This window comes from Dendropsophus ebraccatus, chromosome 4 (assembly GCF_027789765.1).
Source record: "Dendropsophus ebraccatus isolate aDenEbr1 chromosome 4, aDenEbr1.pat, whole genome shotgun sequence".
NCBI classification, from domain to species: Eukaryota; Metazoa; Chordata; class Amphibia; order Anura; family Hylidae; genus Dendropsophus; species Dendropsophus ebraccatus.
Genome location: NC_091457.1, coordinates 27,702,451 through 27,723,196, shown reverse-complemented (window position 1 = coordinate 27,723,196; position 20,746 = coordinate 27,702,451). Strand labels below are relative to the sequence as shown.

General features: G+C 44.6%; 2 protein-coding genes across 4 annotated transcripts in view; one reads left to right on the top strand and one right to left on the bottom strand.

The window, feature by feature from the left end:
• The first annotated feature begins 2 nt into the window (after positions 1–2).
• On the top strand, positions 3–1,866 carry FREY1 (Frey regulator of sperm-oocyte fusion 1). Its single transcript, XM_069965338.1, has 3 exons — positions 3–261; positions 349–422; positions 1,660–1,866. Exons 1-3 carry the CDS (start codon positions 179–181, stop codon positions 1,794–1,796), a joined length of 294 nt encoding a protein of 97 aa, XP_069821439.1. The 5' UTR covers positions 3–178; the 3' UTR covers positions 1,797–1,866.
• A 1,996-nt stretch (positions 1,867–3,862) lies between these two features.
• The window catches only part of MAPK8IP1 (mitogen-activated protein kinase 8 interacting protein 1), a 61,840-nt gene continuing 44,956 nt past the window's right edge, over positions 3,863–20,746 (bottom strand). For 2 of the 3 annotated variants that reach the window (XM_069968217.1, XM_069968218.1), the window contains exons 6-12: positions 15,146–15,221; positions 13,911–14,083; positions 11,905–12,011; positions 11,251–11,370; positions 10,040–10,110; positions 6,677–6,775; positions 3,863–5,195 (exon numbers count right to left, since the gene is read on the bottom strand). In XM_069968217.1, coding sequence (XP_069824318.1) covers positions 5,123–5,195; positions 6,677–6,775; positions 10,040–10,110; positions 11,251–11,370; positions 11,905–12,011; positions 13,911–14,083; positions 15,146–15,221 — 719 coding nt within the window. In that variant the 3' untranslated portion in view covers positions 3,863–5,122. The remainder of the gene's footprint in view (positions 5,196–6,676; positions 6,776–10,039; positions 10,111–11,250; positions 11,371–11,904; positions 12,012–13,910; positions 14,084–15,145; positions 15,222–20,746) is intronic. The other variant, XM_069968216.1, reaches the window with a different exon arrangement.

The following is a 20,746-nucleotide window of genomic DNA, read 5'->3' as shown; positions in this document are numbered from 1 at the left end:
CATTTGTAAAATAAAAACTTTATTCAGTTTCCTCAGTTTGAACAACAGGAGAAAAAAAAAATCTGATCTGCCACTGTCAGTCTGCATTGTCTCCTCTGACCTGGTCACATGACTGCTCATTGTGATGTAAGCGATTCTATACTGTCCTGTACCGTCACTTACCCGACGTGCTTCAGCTATGGGTGGAAGTCACGTTCCTGCACTGATGTCCCTGTTGCTTCTTCTTCTAGAATTGGTTACGAGTCGTCCAGCTCTACTAAGGTTCGTATGTAAGGAGCTCTATGAGATTATGATCTACCAAAAAGTGACTAGTGTCATTTGCCTGCTGATTTCTTTGCCTGATTCCAGATCTCGCCGTGATATCCCCCTTGATTTTGAAGCTCTTGCTGAGATGCCTGAGGAACACCCTGGACTCGTAGATGGTAATGAGTTTTATTGATAGGTTATAGGGCTTCATGGCAGTTGGGCATTGTCTCCCCAGCCCTCCATCTACCAGGAGATGGGATCCAACTGCTTTGAAGCCCCACCTAGGTGACCCTATCCACCAATGAAATAAAGCGAAAGTAAGGAGGGGCACAAGTATCACTTTAACATCTTTTCCCACATACAACCTCAAAGTCAAATAGGATGATACAATGTAACAGGACTCCCATCCCATTTACTACCATAATACTGGTCTGATAAGCTGCTATGGGGCCTGCTCAGTAACTTTACGGTATCCTCTACTCATTTTAAAGGGAGTTTACTTTAAAGTGTCACTTTCGTATTTTTTGTTGTTGTTGCAGGAATCAATAGTCCAGGCGATTTTAAGAAACTTTGTAATTGGGTTCATTAGGCAATTATGCCATTATCTGCATTCAAAAAGACTTTCCCCAGGTCCCCCCCCCTCCTCTCTCTCATTCACTGCTCATTATCAGGAAATCTCGACTCTTTTACATCAGTCGAGTTCTGTCTGTTCTATGGAGAGGGGAGGGGGGAGGAGGGAGATTAGTTGCCAGCAGAGAACAAAGGATTACACAGCGGGACCTGTGTGAAAGTATTGTGATGTAACTGTAAATTAACTCTTTGTTGTCCTGTTTTGGTGCCTCATCTCCCTCAACCCCTCCCCTCTCTATAAGAAAACCATGAAGACGGGGGAGAGCTTCAAACTGCTTTTTCATGATTAAAAATGCATTTTTTTGGCTAATAAACCCAATTACAAAATTTCTTAAAATCACCTGTACTATTCATTTCTGCAAAAAAAATAAAAAATAAATTAAATGACAGTGACATTTCAATAAAGTGATAAAACTTTGGGTTGTACTTAGCAAAACATAAAAAATCTTTGTGATACATTCCCTTCCACAATATTATTTTTTATATATAATGTTTTATTCCATTGGCCTTTGGCTCTTCCTAGATAAATCCAAGTTTGCCAGCTAGATTATATTGGGCCTAGACTCCAGCTGTTTCAAAGCTATGACTTCTATGATGTATTGCATTGGTATGATGGGGGTTATACTTATGCAATTGTTTTAGACCCGGATACCACTGCTCTAAGGCACAGCTTCCCATTCTGGACCCTCTGTAGCCAGTATGGGAACCACTAATCCCAGTTAAAGACAAATAATAATAAAACAAGTAGTGAACTTGTAATTTTTCTATCACTTCTGTTTCTAGATTACGGGGTGCTACCAAAACACCCTTCCTTTCGTCATCGAGTAACTCAAAAGAAGCCAAAAGGGCTAGTGATGGACGGGGAGAGCAAACGTGATGAGCCTGATATTGGGGAGCTCTATTATGACGACATTCTGTAAGGCGGCTGGAGATTTGGAGGAGAGTTTTATTCTTTTGTCTCTTACATACAGAAATAAAGCTATGTGCCATGTATGACGCTGAGTTTATATGCTGCTGGTGTGCGAGTAGCTGTTCTGGATGAGGCCATCTTAGCAGTAGAGATGATTGAACATGGGGAATAGGCTGTATGCTTGTTTTCCAGGCAGTACTCGGGCAGTCTCCACCTTCCCCACGGAACGGGAAGGCATCGGGAATCAAATGCTGAAGGTTCAAGTTCGATCGAACCTAACATTTCCCGATGTTCAGTCATCTCTACTTAGCAGGTCCTGGTAAAGCAGATCGCTCCTCCACACGTAAAATCACATACACAACCACAAACTGGTAATAAATAAATCTCAGGCTGTTTATTGAGAAGCCACGAGCTGCCCTCTGCCCCCAACCCATACATTTCCCCCCCTCCAGTACAATCAATAACCCTGTGCCACACTCAGGGATGACTTTTTGCTCTTTAAGAGGTCCAACAGAATTTTGTTCAATACGAATACTTATATGGAGTCAATCACAAATATATATGTAAAATGTCAGTGATCGTTTGGTGGACAACTAACACTCCCATAAATAAGCCATGACCAAAAATGTATGTTATAATACGTCACTGCCAGAAACTTATGATGTCACTTATGACTGATGAATATCAAGCCTGTCGGATCCTTGATTCTGCTCATTGAGGAGGAGTTATCGGCAAATCCTTGAAGACATTAGACTGCTGGGGATCTTATCAAAACTGGTGAGATATAGGGAGAAAAATCCAAAGTCTATGGACAGCTATAGCATTATGCCACCCATGCCACTTTACAGCTCAGGACCATTGGGCAACCATGACCATACTTTCTGCCTATGTAAAATGAAAGCTGCCACTGGGCGATTAGCCTGGGTGAGTACGCTAGCTGCCTTACTCCCGGGCAGAGAATTAAAAGGTGGGGGGGGGGGCTGTGCTTCTTTAAGAACCATGCCAACACGGTCATTGGTATTGCAAGTTAATGTTATGAAATAAAATTCAAGCTTCTGAAAGGGCATTGAGGGCAGTACCACTAATCTGTCAGGTATGTTCACATGATGCAGATGCAGAAGTCAAAATCTTCAACGTATCTGTGTATATCTGTTGACATACCCTACACCAGCTCATACTTCTTTCCGCAGCAGGTTTATCATATATATTTGTGACTTACATGAACGGTTCCTTTAAAGAGAACCTCAGCCCCCCTGGCGTCTCTGTTTTAGTAAATCCTTGCTTCCCTATTAAATAAAAATTATAAAGTATTTGTACCACCATCCCTCCATTATTCCTTCTGGAAATGAATGAGAACATTAGGGTTTGTCCCTACATACTCTGGTGCTGTCTAATCTGTGTTGGCAGTGTCAGAAACTGAACATACACATAACAAACCTCATTCAACTTACAGCTATTCTTTCTGACCTTCCCATACATATGTATACTTGGCCCGACTGAGCGTGCATGTATTATCGATTGGGGAAGCTGCCTCTAAATATGGCTAGTTGTGAATGATCTCCCCCAAGAAAGAAATCAGACGTGTTTAAATCCAACATTCTAATTCTTCCCCCTAACATCTCCCACCCAACCTGCACAAAATATTTTCGCAGCTTCCACTAAAGTTGTTGAGTTTGCCGACATTATAGGAGTTTTCCCAACTCCAAAGTTATTCTCTATCTATAGCATAAAAGATAACACTGTGTGGAACCCCACACGATGGAAAACAGTAGAACAACCTGACACACCCCATTACAGGTCAATGGGGTCTGCTGACTGATGTGTCCTGTGCTGTCGTAAATGCTTTTGTCAGGGTATGTTCACACTGAGCAAATGTGGCGGAATTCCGGAGCTCTCCACCGCGGTATCCCACCTACCTCAGTGTGACACTGTTTCTCTATGGGAGGGCTTGCGCGCCTCTGCTCCTGCCGCTCTAAGCTCGAATAAGTGACATGTCAATACTCTAAGCAGAGGAGAGCTGAGGCGCGCAAGCTCTCCCATAGAGAAACAGTGTCATACAATCCCTGGCAGACGGGATTCCACGGCAAAAAGCGCCGCCACATTTGCTCAGTGTGAACATACCCTTGTTATAATGGAAGCCATGATGGCTTATTATCTCAAAGGGAATAGAAATATAAACTAAAACAGAAATGTCAGGAGGGCAGACATATCCTTGGTAGGTAAAGAAAACATAGACTTAGTGGACTTTAAATAGTTAAGAAAAAAGCACCAGGTAGGATTGTTTACACCCTGTGTAATGTCAGCCATTGTAAAGCACCTTGTCAGGCTGGGGCAGTCTACGCATGGGCCTTATTGCCCATAGCAACCAATCAGAATCCATGTCTCATTTCTCCAGTGCATGTTTGAAAATGTAAGCTGGATCCTGATTGGTTGCTATGGACAATTCTCCTTGGAGACTGTGCTTATACGTTAGGCCCAGTATTATATAGAGCTTCTTATGCACATCCATTCTGCTGTCTGAACCCGTCCTCTCCACACGTCATCGGTCATTGTTATCACGTCTTCAGCCTCCTGAACAGACCTTGTTACTAATATACAATTGTCTATTGTGCACACGGCCATTGTCATGACATAAATGTTATAGGGGTCATGTATCAATAGCGCCATTTATATGACACCTCAGTCCTGGCACTGTAATATACTCTGCTAAGCAGCGAAACCCATATGATGGGTTTTGCACATAAATACGCCATTTGCTTTATGCATATAATGGGCATTAAGCCCCTTAGTTTGCTTAGCCCCTTAGTTTGGTACTAATATCAATAGGATGTGTCCAACATTGTGCGTTGATAAATATGGCGAGGTTCAAAGGCCATAGCATGCCAAGTTTCCATCATGACAAGATTGATACATGAGCCAGTTATTTCACACAGTCTCAGAACAGCAGCATGCAATGATTACACCTTACCCCCCTCTGTCACTGATTTAGTTTGCTCCCACTGTCATGTCTCCACATTGTGGCATGTTCCATTTGCAGTAGGTTTGGGGGGAGGGGGGGATTGGAGATGTCCGTTGGTTCTAGCTTTTTGAATATGCACAAATGGGTTGGGGGCAGAACCAAGTGGAGAGAAGGTTATTGGGAAAATTTATATCATGGAGTAACCCTTGCTGCCCTCGGCTGGCATACACACACCCAGTTCACAAGTCCCACAGGGCGCAGATGCAGAGAAGCACAAGCCTTAATCCCAATTTTCTTCCACCAGTTCGGCAGCTTCTTGCTCCTGTGTGAGCACTTAGTCCATGCACAGAACATCTTTCCGTGTTAGAATTCCATGGCTACTCCAGGTATATATCTTCTGTGGGACATGTGTACTCCACATATTCTTTGTAAAACTGCTGGAAGGCTCTCCTATAGGATAAACACAATACAGGCATTACAAAGGGGCCCTGAGACAGTGCCTCTCTGTCCCATAGGCAGCGTCTGGTTTTGCAACTCAGACAGCTTCCCACTATGTTATATAAATCCTAACATATTTCTATATCACTTAATTTACCAAATATGTCATCTTCTTATCCCAGAATAAAGCTCCAAAGTCTTGACCGCTACGTGTCTCACTTGTCTGCAGTCTGGTGTCCACTACCTGTTGTTAGGGAATTCTGTCTCTAGCAACAGAGAGACTGAACACAGGAAGAAGGGGCAGGGCTGAACTAGTGATACACAGGGGATAGAGGTAGGGAATCTGGGCTGTGTACCCGAATCTGTGTGGGGGAGCTAAGCGTGAGCCCCTATAGGCTGAAGATCCAGGATCTGTAATGCTAACCTTGCTATGGCTATGATAAGTAAAACCATTGGTTGGTTGATGAAAAGCATAGGCAGATACCAAATTCAGAGGCAAGTGTTTACACGGTTCTTGCTTCCTTTGCTTCTGTCAGTGGATCATCTTGTTTTTAAGGTCTTTACTCTAACCTGTGTCCCCTGTCAACGCAGCTTATTGTTTTCAACAGGTCAGACATAAACAATTAACCTTAAAAGAAGTAAGGGTCCTTTTACACATAACGATTTATCGGCCTCGGGGGTGCAAATGATGATCAGCGAGATCGATGCTCCTCTGCAGTGCCTATACACAGCGTCACAAATCAAAAGGCCCACATTGCATGAACATTACTTGTATTGTTTGCGCGGCCCGGGAAACTGACAGCAGAGATCTGTATATATCTTTGCAGTTAGTTTAAGGGTATAAACCCACACACCGTATACGCAACAAATACGCAGCAGATTTGTTGGTACAGATTTGATGCTGTGTTCAGTTATTTAGATCTAATCTGCTGCGAGTTTGCTGCGTATCGCAGCAGTAAATACGCTGCATATACGGTGTGTGGGTTTATACCCTAAAGATAACAAGCTGCGGACTATACTTACATCCGTGCTGCTTGTGATCCGGCATGTGTAATTGTTATTGCTAGCTGCATATAACCCTGTTTACACAGGACAATGTGTGGTCAGCAACAATTATTTGAAAGACCGCTCTAAAGGTCAGATCAGCAGAGGATTGGGCATTTTCCCTGTCGTTGGCTGATCAGTGTCACTTTTACGCTGGCAGATTACTGGCTGCAAACGTTGCTGGCTGAAGCAGTTATATACAGTCCAGCTAGGGGGCGCTTTAGGACTGAGAAAAAAGCAACAACTGTGAGAAACAGACAAGCCTAAGATGTAGTGGCTACTCCCTTCTCATTCAGAATATGTCACAGAGGGAATTGCTCCAGTTTAAATAGACAATGATGTGTAATACCTTAGATACAATCTTTAGAATCTCAAGAGATCTGAGTCCCTGGGGTTACTTTCCTTGTTGCATTGCATATGCCAGCCCCTTAGGAAATATAGACACTTACCCGACAGACTCTGCCAGGGGTTTGGTAGATTCCTCCGAGACAAACACATGACATGCAAACCGATGATCTGAAGGATGCTTAGAGATGAAACCGAAATATCTGAAAGATGGGGAATAAGAAAGTTGAGAAATGGAGTAAAAAGGTAGGTTTAAAGGACCTATCAGCAGCTTTTTGCTGAATAAAATAAGGGCAGTGTACGCTAGGTCTTCTTACTGAATCAGGAGATATCACTCTTATTTCAATCCGTCACTGCAGCGCTGAGATACAAGCTTTAGTGTTCTTGTGGGCTGTAGAAGCCCAACAATGTTCAGCCCCTTGTCTTCTAACACCCCTATGCCTGCACATAAACACGCAGTCTGTGATCATTACTGGGCTTTTGTGGCCTAGGCAATGGTGGATTATAATGTGGGCGGTTTAGGCGGGCGCTCGGGGCCCTAGGCTCCGGGGGGCCCATGCCACGCCGCCCACATTATAATGCCTCTGCGGCCCGGCCCCCCCTCGCCACTGCAGGCTCTTGTGACCGCAAGCATTGTTTTGCTTGTGGTCACAAGAGTCCTGCTCTTACGGTTCCCCGGCTGTTGCGCAGCTGCCGGAGGTGTCCCGTCCTATCCCCCAGCAGCGCGCGCATCAGAGAGCTCCCCGTGCGCTTGTGGCTGTGACTTCCGGCGCAGGGGGAGCTCTGATGTGCGCGCTGCCGGGGGATAGGACGGGACACCTCCGGCAGCTGCGCAACAGCCGGGGGACAGACGGAGCCTGCAGGACAGGAGAGGTTCGATGGGGGAACGGGTTGTAAGGTGAGTTTTTTTTTTTTTTTTTTTTTTTTAAATCTGCCTGCACGGAGGGGGGGAAAAGAGGGGGGACCATCTATAAGGGGGGGAAAGAGGGAGACCATCTATAAGAGGGGGGCAGGGACCATCTATAAGAGGGGGGGAAAGAGGGGGACCATCTATAAGAGGGGGGGGGAAAGAGGGGGACCATCTATAAGAGGGGGGGACCATCTATAAGAGAGGGGGGGAAGAGGGGGACCATCTATAAGGTGGGGGGAAAGAGGGGGACCATCTATAAGAGGGGGGGAGAGGGGGACCATCTATAAGAGGGGGGGGAAAGAGGGGGACCATCTATAAGGGGGGGGGTAGAGGGGGACCATCTATAAGGTGGGGGGAAAGAGGGGGACCATCTATAAGAGGGGGGGGGAAATAGGGGGACCATCTATAAGAAAGGGGGGGGAGAGGGGGACCATCTATAAGAAAGGGGGGGGAGAGGGGGACCATCTATAAGAGGGGGGGGGAAGAGGGGGACCATCTATAAGAGGGGGGGGAAGAGGGGGACCATCTATAAGAAAGGGGGGGGGGAAGAGGGGTACCATCTATAAGAAGGGGGGGGCATCTATAAAAGGGGGGAAGAGGGGGACCATCTATAAGAGGGGGGGAAGAGGGGGACCATCTATAAGGTGGGGGGAAAGAGGGGGACCATCTATAAGAGGGGGGGAAGAGGGGGACCATCTATAAGAAAGGGGGGGGAGAGGGGGACCATCTATAAGAGGGGGACCATCTATAAGAGGGGGGGGAAGAGGGGGACCATCTATAAGAGGGGGGGGGAAGAGGGGGACCATCTATAAGAGGGGGGGAAAGAGGGGGACCATCTATAAGAGGGGGGGAAAGAGGGGGACCATCTATAAGGGTATAAGGGGGGAAAAGAGGGGGACCATCTAAAAGAGGGGGACCATCTATAAGAGGGGGGGGGGAAGAGGGGGACCATCTATAAGGGTATAAGGGGGGAAAAGAGGGGGACCATCTATAAGAGGGGGGGGGGAAAGAGGGGGACCATCTATAAGGGTATAAGGGGGGAAAAGAGGGGGACCATCTAAAAGAGGGGGACCATCTATAAGAGGGGGGGGAAAGAGGGGGACCATCTATAAGAGGGGGACCATCTATAAGGGGGAAGAGGGGGACCATATATAAGGGGGAAGAGGGGTACCATCTATAAGGAGGGAAGAGGGTGACCATCTATAAGGGGGGAAGAGGGGTACCATCTATAAGGGGGAAGAGGGGTGCCATCTATAAGGGGGAAGAGGGGTACCATCTATAAGGAGGGAAGAGGGTGACCATCTATAAGGAAGGAAGAGGGGGACCATCTATAAGCAGGGAAGAGGGTGACCATCTATAAGGGGGGAAGAGGGGGACCATCTCCTATAGGATTAGCAGCCTCCTCTCCTGACATCCTCTGTGCTGCTGTGACCTCCCCTATAAGATCAGAGCCCTCCTCTCCTGACATCCTCTGTGCTGCTGGGACACTGCGACCTCCCCTATTAGATCAGCCCCCTCCTCTCCTGACATCCTCTGTGCTGCTGTGACCTCCCCTATAAGATCAGCTCCCTCCTCTCCTGACATCCTATGTGCTGCTGGGACGCTGCGACCTCCCCTATAAGATCAGCCCCCTCCTCTCCTGACATCCTCTGTGCTGCTGTGACCCTCCCCTATTAGATCAGCGCCCTCCTCTCCTGACATCCTCTGTGCTGCTCGGACCTCTCCTATAGATCAGCACCCTCCTCTCCTGACATCCTTTGTGCTGCTGGGACCTCTCCTATAGGATTAGCACCCTCCTCTCCTGACATCCTCTGTGCTGCTGGGACGCTGCGACCTCCCCTATAAGATCAGCCCCCTCCTCTCCTGACATCCTCTGTGCTGCTGTGACCCTCCCCTATTAGATCAGCGCCCTCCTCTCCTGACATCCTCTGTGCTGCTCGGACCTCTCCTATAGATCAGCACCCTCCTCTCCTGACATCCTCTGTGCTGCTGGGACCTCTCCTATAGGATTAGCACCTTCCTCTCCTGACATCCTCTGTGCTGCTGTGACCTCCCCTATAAGATCAGCACCCTCCACTCCTGACATCCTCTGTGCTGCTGTGACCCTGCGACCTCCCCTATAAGATCAGCTCCCTCCTCTCCTGAAACCAAGTGGCAGTATGTTTATTGGGGGCAGTGGAGGTGGGGTGGACAATGCTTACTGGGAGCAGCAAGGGAGGGGAGGCAGGCAGTGTTTATTGGGGACAGCGAAGGGGGGGGGGGGCAGTAGCGGAGTATAATGTGGGCGGATTGACCGGGGGTGGGTGCCCAGGTTGGGTGGACAGCCCGGGGCCCAGGGTACATTTAATCCGCCACTGGGCCTAGGGAACACCTGTGGGCTTTATCTCCCAATTTGAATAAAACCTCAGAATCTTATATCTCAGTACTGGAGCGACGGATTGAAATAAGAGTTATATCCCCTGATTCATGGTAAGAAGCCCTATTACACACTGCCTTTGCTTCTGCTAACAGGTCCGCTTAAATATCTTCATACTGAACACACACTCATGTTACTTACTTGCTGTTTTTAGGATGGTATCCACAGAATGAGATATTCTTTAACTGGAAGAAATGGCTGCATGTGTTCACCTGTTGGAAAAGAAGACAACAATGGCAAAAGCAGTGATGAGCAAAATTAGTGTGGGCAGAAGTACCTGGACATCCATTAGGCCCCTGTATAGCAGAAGGTTAACTTTGCTTGGCCTGTGGTATTACTGGGAGTATTAAGTGCACACTTTTGGTGTTGGTCTTTACGCAGACATAGGAAGTTTGGGAAGGACCGCCATTGTTATACATCAGCTTACAGTTCCATCTGCTCAAGTGCAAAGTGAGCACAGGGTCCTATGGGAATGGTTCCAATGCGGGACCACTCCAAGGCAAAGGACCTAGAATTTAGGAACATGACAGGAAAGGATACTACTCCCTCCTATAACAGTAGCCTAAACAACTGAAAAGGTGCGATCCTCATAGGCATAAGGTTGTTTTTTTTCCAGTATAGTTAAAAAGAAAAGCCTCTAAATTGTTATGCTCTAAATTTCAAATACACTAAGGGGGGGGGATTTAGGTCTGGCCCCCTTTACACGGCCGCATTCACTATGAGACGCATGCATGAATCCGGCCTGCATCTGGTTAATGAGGACTGCATGATAAATGAGGCGTGGCCCAGGCATAAATGTCCCCCTAAATGTTACAAAATTTCAAGGGAACCTGTCATCACTTTTATGCTGTCTCATTCACAAGTTATCTGTGTGACTTCCGCCCTATGGGAACCTTGATTGGTAGATTTCTGCCTATACCAATACAGGAGGAGATCTATCAATCAGAGCTGATGGGGGAGGGAGAATTACCTGTGGACTGCTCCAATGACTCTTTAGTTCAGGCAGCATTAAAAAGTGATGACAGGTTCCCTTTAAGGACTACATGGATGTATACAGCAACCCTTTCATAAAATCATAGTTACATAGTTAATGCGGTTGAAAAAAGACACATGTCCATCAAGTTCAACCAAGGAGGGGATGGATACAGGGAAGGGGGAGGGGTGATAGGTTCTATACATATGCATATATATTATTTTAGTCTAAGAACTTGTCTAGGCCGGTTTTGAAGCCCTCTACTGTTTTTGCTGTGACCAGATCCTGTGGTAGACTGTTCTACAGATTCACAGTTCTCATGGTAAAGATATATAATCATATATTCACAAATAGGATAAGGTAGAGGAAGGTGAAGTACCTGGCTGTGATCGTGAGGGTCTTCCCCATGCACTGCGATCTTCAACCCTCTTAGGCTGATCTCCAATACGCAGCTAGATGGAGGGTTTGACAGCACTGTAAGGCGACGAGACATAGCAATCTGGAAAAAAACAAGACAGAAAACAATTAAACCATCTTATTATAGGAAATGCAGAAATAAAATGTCAATTTTCCTTCAGTTTCAAACAGTTTACCATGGATTAAATGTTTGGACCCCCCTAATCCCAATTATTTTGTGTACAACTAGATTCATGGATATTTCTGTTTGGTGCCAGCAGGAGGCAGTGTTGCATACCCTGTGAACAACAGGATCCTCCCAACATGACAACATGCTAGAAAGCACATGACACTACAGTACTAAAGCCAATATCCCAGGGTATATAGTCAGATTGTAACTCTAGAAATCCATCCTGCAAAGCAAGTTGGAACACAGGGGATAATGAAGACTATATATATATATATATATATATATATATATATATATATATATATATTGTATATATATATATATATATATATATTTTTTTTTTTAAAGGTGTTTAAAAAAAAAAAAAGATTGGTCAGGATTTTATCTGCTTTTATATAATGCAGATTTTACGTTAACTGCCCCTTTAAGAAGAGTGGATGTTCTTACCTTTTGCATGGCAGTGCACAGGACATCAGTCCCTTTGTGATAGGGAACTTGCACGGACCCAAGAAACTTCACCCAAAACTGATCCAACCAATCTGAGGCCCGGGTTTCTGCAAGAAGTTACAAACCGGATTATAATAAAGAGAACTTGTATCCCTGCACATCCACTCATATCACACATAACACCCCAATACTGTTATGCTTTTAAATGAAACTTGTTACACTGAAATTAGTGTCAAATTATAGAGAGGGAGGAGATGAACAGATTCATATATGATTATGTAGGAAAATATTTAGTAGAACTTTGTTCATTCCTATTCCTATACAGATGAAGCTGTCAATCGCAGAGTAGGACCGCCCACTGGACTGCTGAACCAACAATAATCAGAGGTTTAGATTGGTAAATGACAAGTTCTACTGAATATATTCCTATAAAACTATATATAAATCCGCTCATCTCCTCCTGATCTATAACATGCTGCCTGCAGCTCAGATAGCATTTTCAGTGCCACAAGTTCCCTTTAAGATGTGTGTCTGAATTCCACTTTGAACAATTCTTTCCACCTTACAATAATAACAACAATGACTTTGTGATTTGTTTAATATACATTGTACTTAGAGTTTATTCGTTTTTTTTCGTCATTAAAATCTTGTTATTTTCTGCTATGAAAGAACAGTACATAAGAACATAGGTTGAATAAAATGACTAAAAAAACAAGACATAAAAGACATAGACCTAAAAGTTAGTTAAAGGGGTATTCTACACTCAAAAAGCTTATTAGTGGGGATTCAATCACGATCATGAGAACAGCGGTCAACATTCCATTCATTTTCTATGAGGCTTCCAGACACTGCAGAACTCAGCACTTACAATGTTAAGAAGACCCATAGAAAGTGAATGAAGTGTCAGCCATACAGGTGTTTGATTGGAAAGAGTCCCTGTGATACACTTGTTTTCCCCTATTCTGTGTACTTTTTGAGTACAGAAACCCCCTTCAAAAGCTATGCAAAATGAGGTGGTAATAAAAAATGATGATTGACAGCTCTGTGCAAACCCACACGTCTTTATAACCCCGCCCACAAATGATGATTGACAGCTCTCCCCGTAGGCAAACACATTCACTCAGTGTTATGAGGACTCAAAGGTATATAGAAAACATATAGAAAGTTATATATTATCATTCTTAGTGTCCCCCCCTCTATTCTATACAACACTCAGGTAAGGGTCATTTTAAAATCTATGGCTAGCCCACCACCTTGGGGGATGTCTTAGCTCAAAGGGACACTCAGAAAGCTTATGGAGCCACAATAATACAAATTCCTTATAACAAACCCGAAACTTTTTAATCCAGAAGTAAATTGCAAACTTTACAAGAAGAAGAAAACTAAAAGGAGTTATCCCAAGATGATAAGTTATTATCCATCGACAGGAGCTGATCCACCATTGGGACCCCCACTGATCAGGAGAACATAGCTCTCTAGTTTCTGAGAGAATGGAAAGGCAGAATGTATACTTTACCGTTACTCCATTAACTCACTATATTGCTGAAAATACAGCGCCCCCAGTGGTCAAACCTCCATCGATCAGTTACTTATCTTGGGATATCCTCTTTATTAGATAAAGCAAGGACATTACTTAGAAAAACACACAATGGGGACAGGAGGGTCCATGAACCCCTTTACCATTTCTGGTGGGCAAGTTTAACCTTTGTGCCCATTCCTGCTGCCCATTTGTTCCTCTAATGTTGCAATGCCTTTCGAGAGGAAGGGCCCTATACTGTATAGGATACAGATTCAAATTACCCATAGAGAAAGGGTATAGGACCAACCTGGAATGGGGCCCTCTCCGCGGGCCATATAGCACCTGTGGGAGCGACCTCTGCGGCCCATACGACCTTGTATACAAGACACAATAGGAATGAGTTCACAGGTCGCCTTGTGATGTGTAAACTCTGGAGTAAACATTGCTACCAAATATACTAAAACCAGTAGTGGACAAGAGCGCTTACCTGACAGGTGGTCCGGGTCCTTGGCCACCTGAACTGCATAGTAGGCAGGAAAGATACCGCGCTCCCCGGTCCTCATGTTATAGGCCTCATACCAGTAGTCTTCAGCCTTAACCTCCACTAGCAGTGGGTCCTCTGCCTCCAGCTCCAGTTCCCCGGGGTGACGGGGCATAAATCTGCCAATCAAGGTACAATGAGCAGGGTACTGATATGCAATATAAACATTAACATATCTTGTAACATATATATTCTTCATTGATTGTTTCTATCAATCTCAGCGTCTTCCCCTCTAGCATGGACCCCCCAAAGTCCCATTGAAGTCTATGGCTGGCTAGCAGGCATAAATCATGATAAATGAGGCGCAGGAAAAGGACATGCATCCTCTCCGCCTTGCCGTGCACCCTTCTTGGCGAACCACAGAACTCAGAAACGACAGTGAGAGGTCTTTTATAACATATAACATATATAACATACTAGAGGCTTTTAAATCTAAAGGTAAAATTAGAAATGTTGGAATCTCAGTGTTCATTTGGGTTTACTAACAAGAAGAAGAAAACTAAAGGGGTTAACTCAAGAGTCTAACTTACCGTCTATCCGCAGGAACTGATCCACCATTGGGACCTCAACTGATCACAAGAAAAGGGTCCTGTTTTCTCATTGAATTGAGCAGCAGAGTGCATGACTAACTACTACTCCATTCACTCTCTATAGTACAGTGAAGCCAAGACAGTGTTGGACATTGGCCAACAAGCTTTGGTTGTCCAGGCATGATACGAATGGTAGGTTTACAACAGCTGGGGGGCCGAAAGTTCCCCATTCCTGCATAGAGGACCTATGATGCTCTGGTGGGCCAATCTTACCTTGGACCACGTACACACTATGGGGGGGACTCGTATGCCGGTCTTAAATTAGGCCCCGCCTCCTTTCCCCCTACTGAATTAGTGAATCTGGCTGGCCGGGCGCCGAAACTGCCCAGCTTCCAGAAGGTGTCGAATTGGATCATGATTTACTCCTGCTAGCAGGCATTAATCCTGATAAATGAGGCGCAGGAGAAGGACACGCATCCTCTCCGCCTTGCCTTGACCCCCCTTAGCTCACCCTGCCCGCCCATTGGGCGAGTGGGGCATATGGCAGGCATACACCAGGGAGAAGGGGCAAATCTGTGCCTTCCCCCTGGCGTACACCCCTGTCAGACCGTTTGTAAATGTCCCCCTTTATGTTGCAATTAGTGAAGTCACCTGAATACAGCTCGATGAGTCTGTTCTCGCTCCTCTCCATTTATCAGGCACGAAAACAAGCCAAAGGAATCTGCACCTAAAAAGATTAAAAACTGAGGGCCCCTAGAAAACATTACACCGCTAACCCCCCTTTCCCAAAAACTTGAGATAAAAGCCACAAATCCCACAAACATTGAAACATGAACTACTTGGCTTAGGGCTTTGTGCACACTGCGTTTTTTGAGCTGCATTTTACGTCCTGAAAATGGAGTCAAAGTACAACTGTTCTTTGGTAAGTAAACAACCAAGAAGAAATGCTGGATGTAAAATTCAACCATGTGGGTACTAAGGGATTAGAGATGAGCACAACTCGAGCATACTCAAGCCATAAGCTGTATCCATGATTTCCTGAACTCCCTAGGGCTGCACCCAACTTCTTCAGCCACCGGTAATTAAATGCCGAATAATCAGACTTAAAAAGTCTTGCGAAAATTTTTATTAAAGTATTGTATTGCCCCCCCAAAGTTATACAAATCACCAATATACACTTATTATGGGAAATGCTTATAAAGTGTTTTTTTCCCTGCACTTACTACTGCATCAAGGCTTCACTTCTTGGATAACATGGTGTTGTCACTTCCTGGATAACATGGTGATGTCACTTCCTGGATAACATGGTGATGGCATGACCCGAATCCCAGAGCTGTGTGGGTTGTGGCTGCTGGAGAGGATGATGGCAGGGGGATGCTCAGTGTCCCTCCAGTGCCCTGTGTCCCTCAGTGTCCCCCTGCCATCATCCTCTCCAGCAGCCACAGCCCGCACTGCTCTGGGAGTCGGGTCGTGACATCACCATTTTAACCAGGAAGTGACATCACCATGTTATCCAGGAAGTGAAGCCCTGATGCAGTAGTAAGTGCAAGGAAAAAAAGCACTTTATAAGCATTTCCCATAATAAGTGTATATTGGTGATTTGCATAACTTTGGGCTGCAATACAATACTTAAATAAAAAATTTTGTCGGACTTCTCCTTTAAGCATAATGAGTTGCACTTATCTCTATAAATATTTTTTCCTTAATAAGTTCAATAAAAAAAAATTAGGACAGACCAAAAAAAACTGTGCGTGCACATAGCCTGAGGTTTACATGCACAATCCACTACACTCAACAACGTGACATTACTAAACCAACAAGCAAGGCAAAAATATACAATAGAATCAGAATTTCAGTTAGGTATTAAAGGGGTCCTCCAGAGGGGAAAAAATACTGATTTAAAATCAATTTCTATGGGGATGTGGACAGTTCCTATCACAGAGGTGGCAGCAGAGAGCACAGTGTAAGACTGGGAAAAATACATCACTTCCTGCAGGACATACAGCAGCTGATAAGTACTGGAAGATTTGAGATTTTTAAATAGAAGTAATTTACAAACCTGTATAACTTTCTGACACCAGTTGATCTGAAAATTTTTTTTCTCGGAGTACCCCTTTAAAATATTGTGCAATAAATGATGGTTAAGATTTTGGATCTTTGATGGGAAACCCAGAAGCTGATCAGTAAGCTAAAGGTTAGCTATTATTTATTATCATAAACTTTTGGCATAGCAGAGGTTTTTAACAGTGGGGCCCTCATGATGAGACCCTCACATTTGCACAAATAAAGTGGTAGAAATCTTTGCTGAGGTCTTCCTTTGATTTATTTGCCCATGTAAGGCATGAAAGTGCCAAGTTTAGGCCCCATTCTTTTTTAGGCTTTTTTCAGGCTATATGTTGGCAACCTGCCAGAAAGGGACACCGACATATGGTCCAATGTGTTGCTGGTGGATCCATTGTCAGTATATGTTTGGAAAATAGTCCAAGAATAGTCACAATAAGACTATGTTTTTAAAGGGAATCTGTCACTAGGTTTATGTTGTTTTAAATAAGGGCAGCATACACTAGTGATATATATAATAAAAACATCAGTGTATTACTTACATTGTTCTTTTTAGCCGTTCTCTTAATATGCAGGAGAATAGGATTCTTGCCACACACCTCCTCCCGCCCTCCAGCTGCTGATTGACAGGTGACTGTATTGAGCCCGACTAATTAAGGAGGGTGCAGGCGGACTGCATGTGCCACTCTCCATATTTAAATATTTGCTGCCGCATGCTGAGTGCCGCCAGGAATGGGTTAAAGTTTTGCCTGCCCTGTTTGTTCTCTCTTCCCCTTCCCCTTCCCACGTTTGTGCCCGCCCCCTCACCCAATCCTGTGCTGCCGCGGTCTTTTTGGCCTATGGAGACGATTGTGGGGGTGAGGAGGCGGGCACAGTATATATATACGGTTGGCTCCCTTGTCACAACCCTCTCCACCACTTACCGCGTTTCCCTCCCTCCCTCCCTGTTGTTATGTTTTCCTTTTAAAAAAAAAAAAAATATATATATAAAAAAAAAAAAAAAAAAAAAAAAAAGACATATATGTATACACACAAAAAAAAAAAAAAAAAAAAGAAAAATGGAGATTTCTTTGCCATGATTGTTTGTTCTAAGGTTTTATTGTAAGTCACAGCTTGGCCTGAATATTATATGGAGGATGATTCGGAGCAGCCAGACATGTACGGCGGGAGTCCGCCGGCGGCATACCACGGCTGTTGTATCGGTTGAGTTGGCACTGGAGAGTGCCGGGTTACTAAGGTTTAAAGTTGAGAAAGTTAATAAAAGCTGTGGCCGATCTCCACCCAGCAAAGGAAGAAGTTGTGCGTGTCTTTATTCCTGGCGGTAAGGGGTATGTGCCTTGTTAGAGAGTTTATGGAGGTCAATGCAGTCTGCCTATACACAGCATGGATAGATAATTGACAATCAGCAGCTGGTGAACGGGTTTTCTCATGAATATTGAGGACTACTGGGCTCATGCACATAATGCAGAGGACTATTTATTGTCCATGTTATTTAGGAGGATAACTCTGGATCAGCGAACAGAACAATGTAAGTGATACATCATTGTGTTCAGCTTCTCTGTCACTAGTTTATGCTACCCTGAGTAAGGATAACATAAACCGGCTGATAGAGTCTCTTTAACCCCTTAAAGACGCATGACGGGTATACCTGTCATGCGGCCGTTAAGGATGATCAGAGAGGGCTCCCGGCGTGAGCTGACAGAGTCTCTTTAAAGGGAAACTATCAGCAGATTAGAAGTTACCAACTTGCTGACATGCCCCTATAGCATACGGGGAGCTGAGGATGAAGGTAAGTTTCTTGGTGCAGTTTTTCTGCTATTAGGAGTTAAATCTTTAAGCTAATTAGGCACTGGGGGCTGGACTACTGCTCTTGGCGCACTGATCTGCCTGCTTCTCCTAATGAATATCAACAGATCGCGTCAGATTGGTGTACTGGAGAGCGCAGACCCATCCTAATAAGCATAAAGATTAAACTGCTAATAGCACAGAAACTATAAGAATCTTACCTTCATCCTCAGCACCTTGTGAGCAATGGCGACATATCAATAGTTTATATTCTTTGTTAGTTTCCCTTTAAGACCCTAATATTAGAAACATAAAGTGTACCTGTCACTTTAAAAAACTTTTAGCTGGAGTCTAAGGGGGACATGTATCATCTGGTGTATCTTTGATTTTCGGCGGAAAGTGCCGTTTTGCGAATATTTTACTCGCAAAACGGCCATTTTGCGAATAAAATATTCGCAAAACTGCACTTTCCGCCGGGTATGCCGGGGGGGGCGGGGAGGGGGTGTGGAGGGGGCGGAATGGGGGGCGCGGACTCAGAGTCCGCGCGATTCATTATTTTTTTCTCTTAAAGTTTCGCCGAAAACCTACTCCAGCCCTCAGCTGGTGTAGGTTTTCGGCCGTGCGCACTGGAGCGCACAGGATTTATGTAGAGGCAGTCCGCCTCTACATAAATCTTGGTAGCGCCAGAGATGCGGGGACATTTTTAAGTCCGGCGTAAAAAACATCGGACTTAATAAATGTCCCCCTATGTGTTCAGACCCCAAACACACACTAGAACAAGTGTGGAAAGAAGCACACAGATGAGCACTCCGGCTCTCTGTGCATGTGACTGAGACGGGCCCATAGAATTCAATTTCCATGTAGCACAGAGCTGGGAGAGAACACACTTAGCACCACTATGACATGTTAAAGGTTTTTTTTTTTTTTTTCTAACACAGTGGATGGAAGAAGAGTAACATCCCAGGGTGAAGAGGAGAACAGAACTTTTGACTGCAAACAGCAGGGATAGGGGTATCAAACATGTTGTAAAGTGAAACTGGCTCAGTTGCCCCTAGCAACCAATCAGATTCCACCTTTCATTTTCCAAAGAGTCTGTGAGGAATGAAAGGTGGAATCTGATTGGTTTCTAGGGGCAACTGAGCCAGTTTCAATTTACACCATGTTTGATAGATCTCCCCCAATGTCTCTAAATTTACAAATAGACAATGTTTTTTTCTGCGTGTTTGGGAGTCCATGATGTTCTGCAGCAGCTGGAACCGAACACTGCATAATTAATACTTTTAGGCTATGTTCCCACTTACATAGCAGGGGAAGGTGGTCACCTTGTTCATGATCATGATCATTATTCACAACCGTGATTATCACGAGATGTGGGAACATAGCCTAAGGGCCCTATTCCACGAGACGATTATTGTTTGCATAATCGTTAACGATAAACGATCCAAACGACCGCTATTGCGAAAGACCTGAAATCGTTCACCCATTTGCATAGAAAGATAATCGTTACTTATGACCGTTCTTGCGATTGTCTTGTCGTCGCTATTGTGTTCGTCACTACTGGGAACGACCAAACAACGTCTTATTCAATGTGAACGATTTGCAAACGAGCAACGATAAAAATAGGTCCAGGTCTTATTAAACGATCAAAGATTTCTCGTTCGGTCGTTAGTCGTTAACTGCTATTCAAACGAACGATTATCGCTTAGATTCGAACGATTTAACAATAATCTGAACTATAATCGTCCTGTGGAATAGGGCCCTAAGGGTAGCTTCACAAAAATCAGCTGCGATACGGTACGTGTGAAGCTACCCTTAGGTTAGCTTCACATACACCGAATCGCAGTGGATTTTCTGCTGCGGATCCGCAGCAGATCCGCAGCTGATTTGATCTAAATAACTGAACACAGCATCAAATCTGTACTATCAAATCTGCTGCGGATCTGCTGCAGATCCGATGTGTGTGAAGGCACCCTGAAAGTACTTTTTCATCCCATAACGTGATCACTAGGAATGTAACTGATCATTGTTGACTGATCCTACGAAAGAAATGGGCCAGACGACTCCCACTGATCATAATGATTTCACTAGTGAGATACCATTATTTTGCTTGATGGTATCTATCTATCAATGGAACAATCAATCTTTCCACACATAGACTAAGGTTACTAGGGTTATATAATTTTATAAATATATAGTACGGCACATGTATCAAAGTATCTTCTGTGTAATACCATCAAGGCTCAAATAGTCAAATTTATGTTAGTTTTCACACCAACTTTGCATGCCATTTACGTAAGGGGGTGACAACCAACGGTGAATATGGTACGGTATGGGCCTTATATTAGTTTCTGTACTAAGATAAACTTATAACATGTCATGTGCTACCCTGGATACATCTGGTGCAGA

What these genes read in the sequence shown, in the direction of transcription:
- FREY1 (XM_069965338.1), top strand. Translation starts at nt 179, where the DNA reads ATGGGTGGAAGTCACGTTCCTGCACTGATGTCCCTGTTGCTTCTTCTT. An exon ending in AGTCGTCCAGCTCTACTAAG is followed by an intron (nt 262 to 348) that starts GTTCGTATGTAA and finishes GCCTGATTCCAG; the next exon opens with ATCTCGCCGTGATATCCCCC. An exon ending in ACACCCTGGACTCGTAGATG is followed by an intron (nt 423 to 1,659) that starts GTAATGAGTTTT and finishes TTCTGTTTCTAG; the next exon opens with ATTACGGGGTGCTACCAAAA.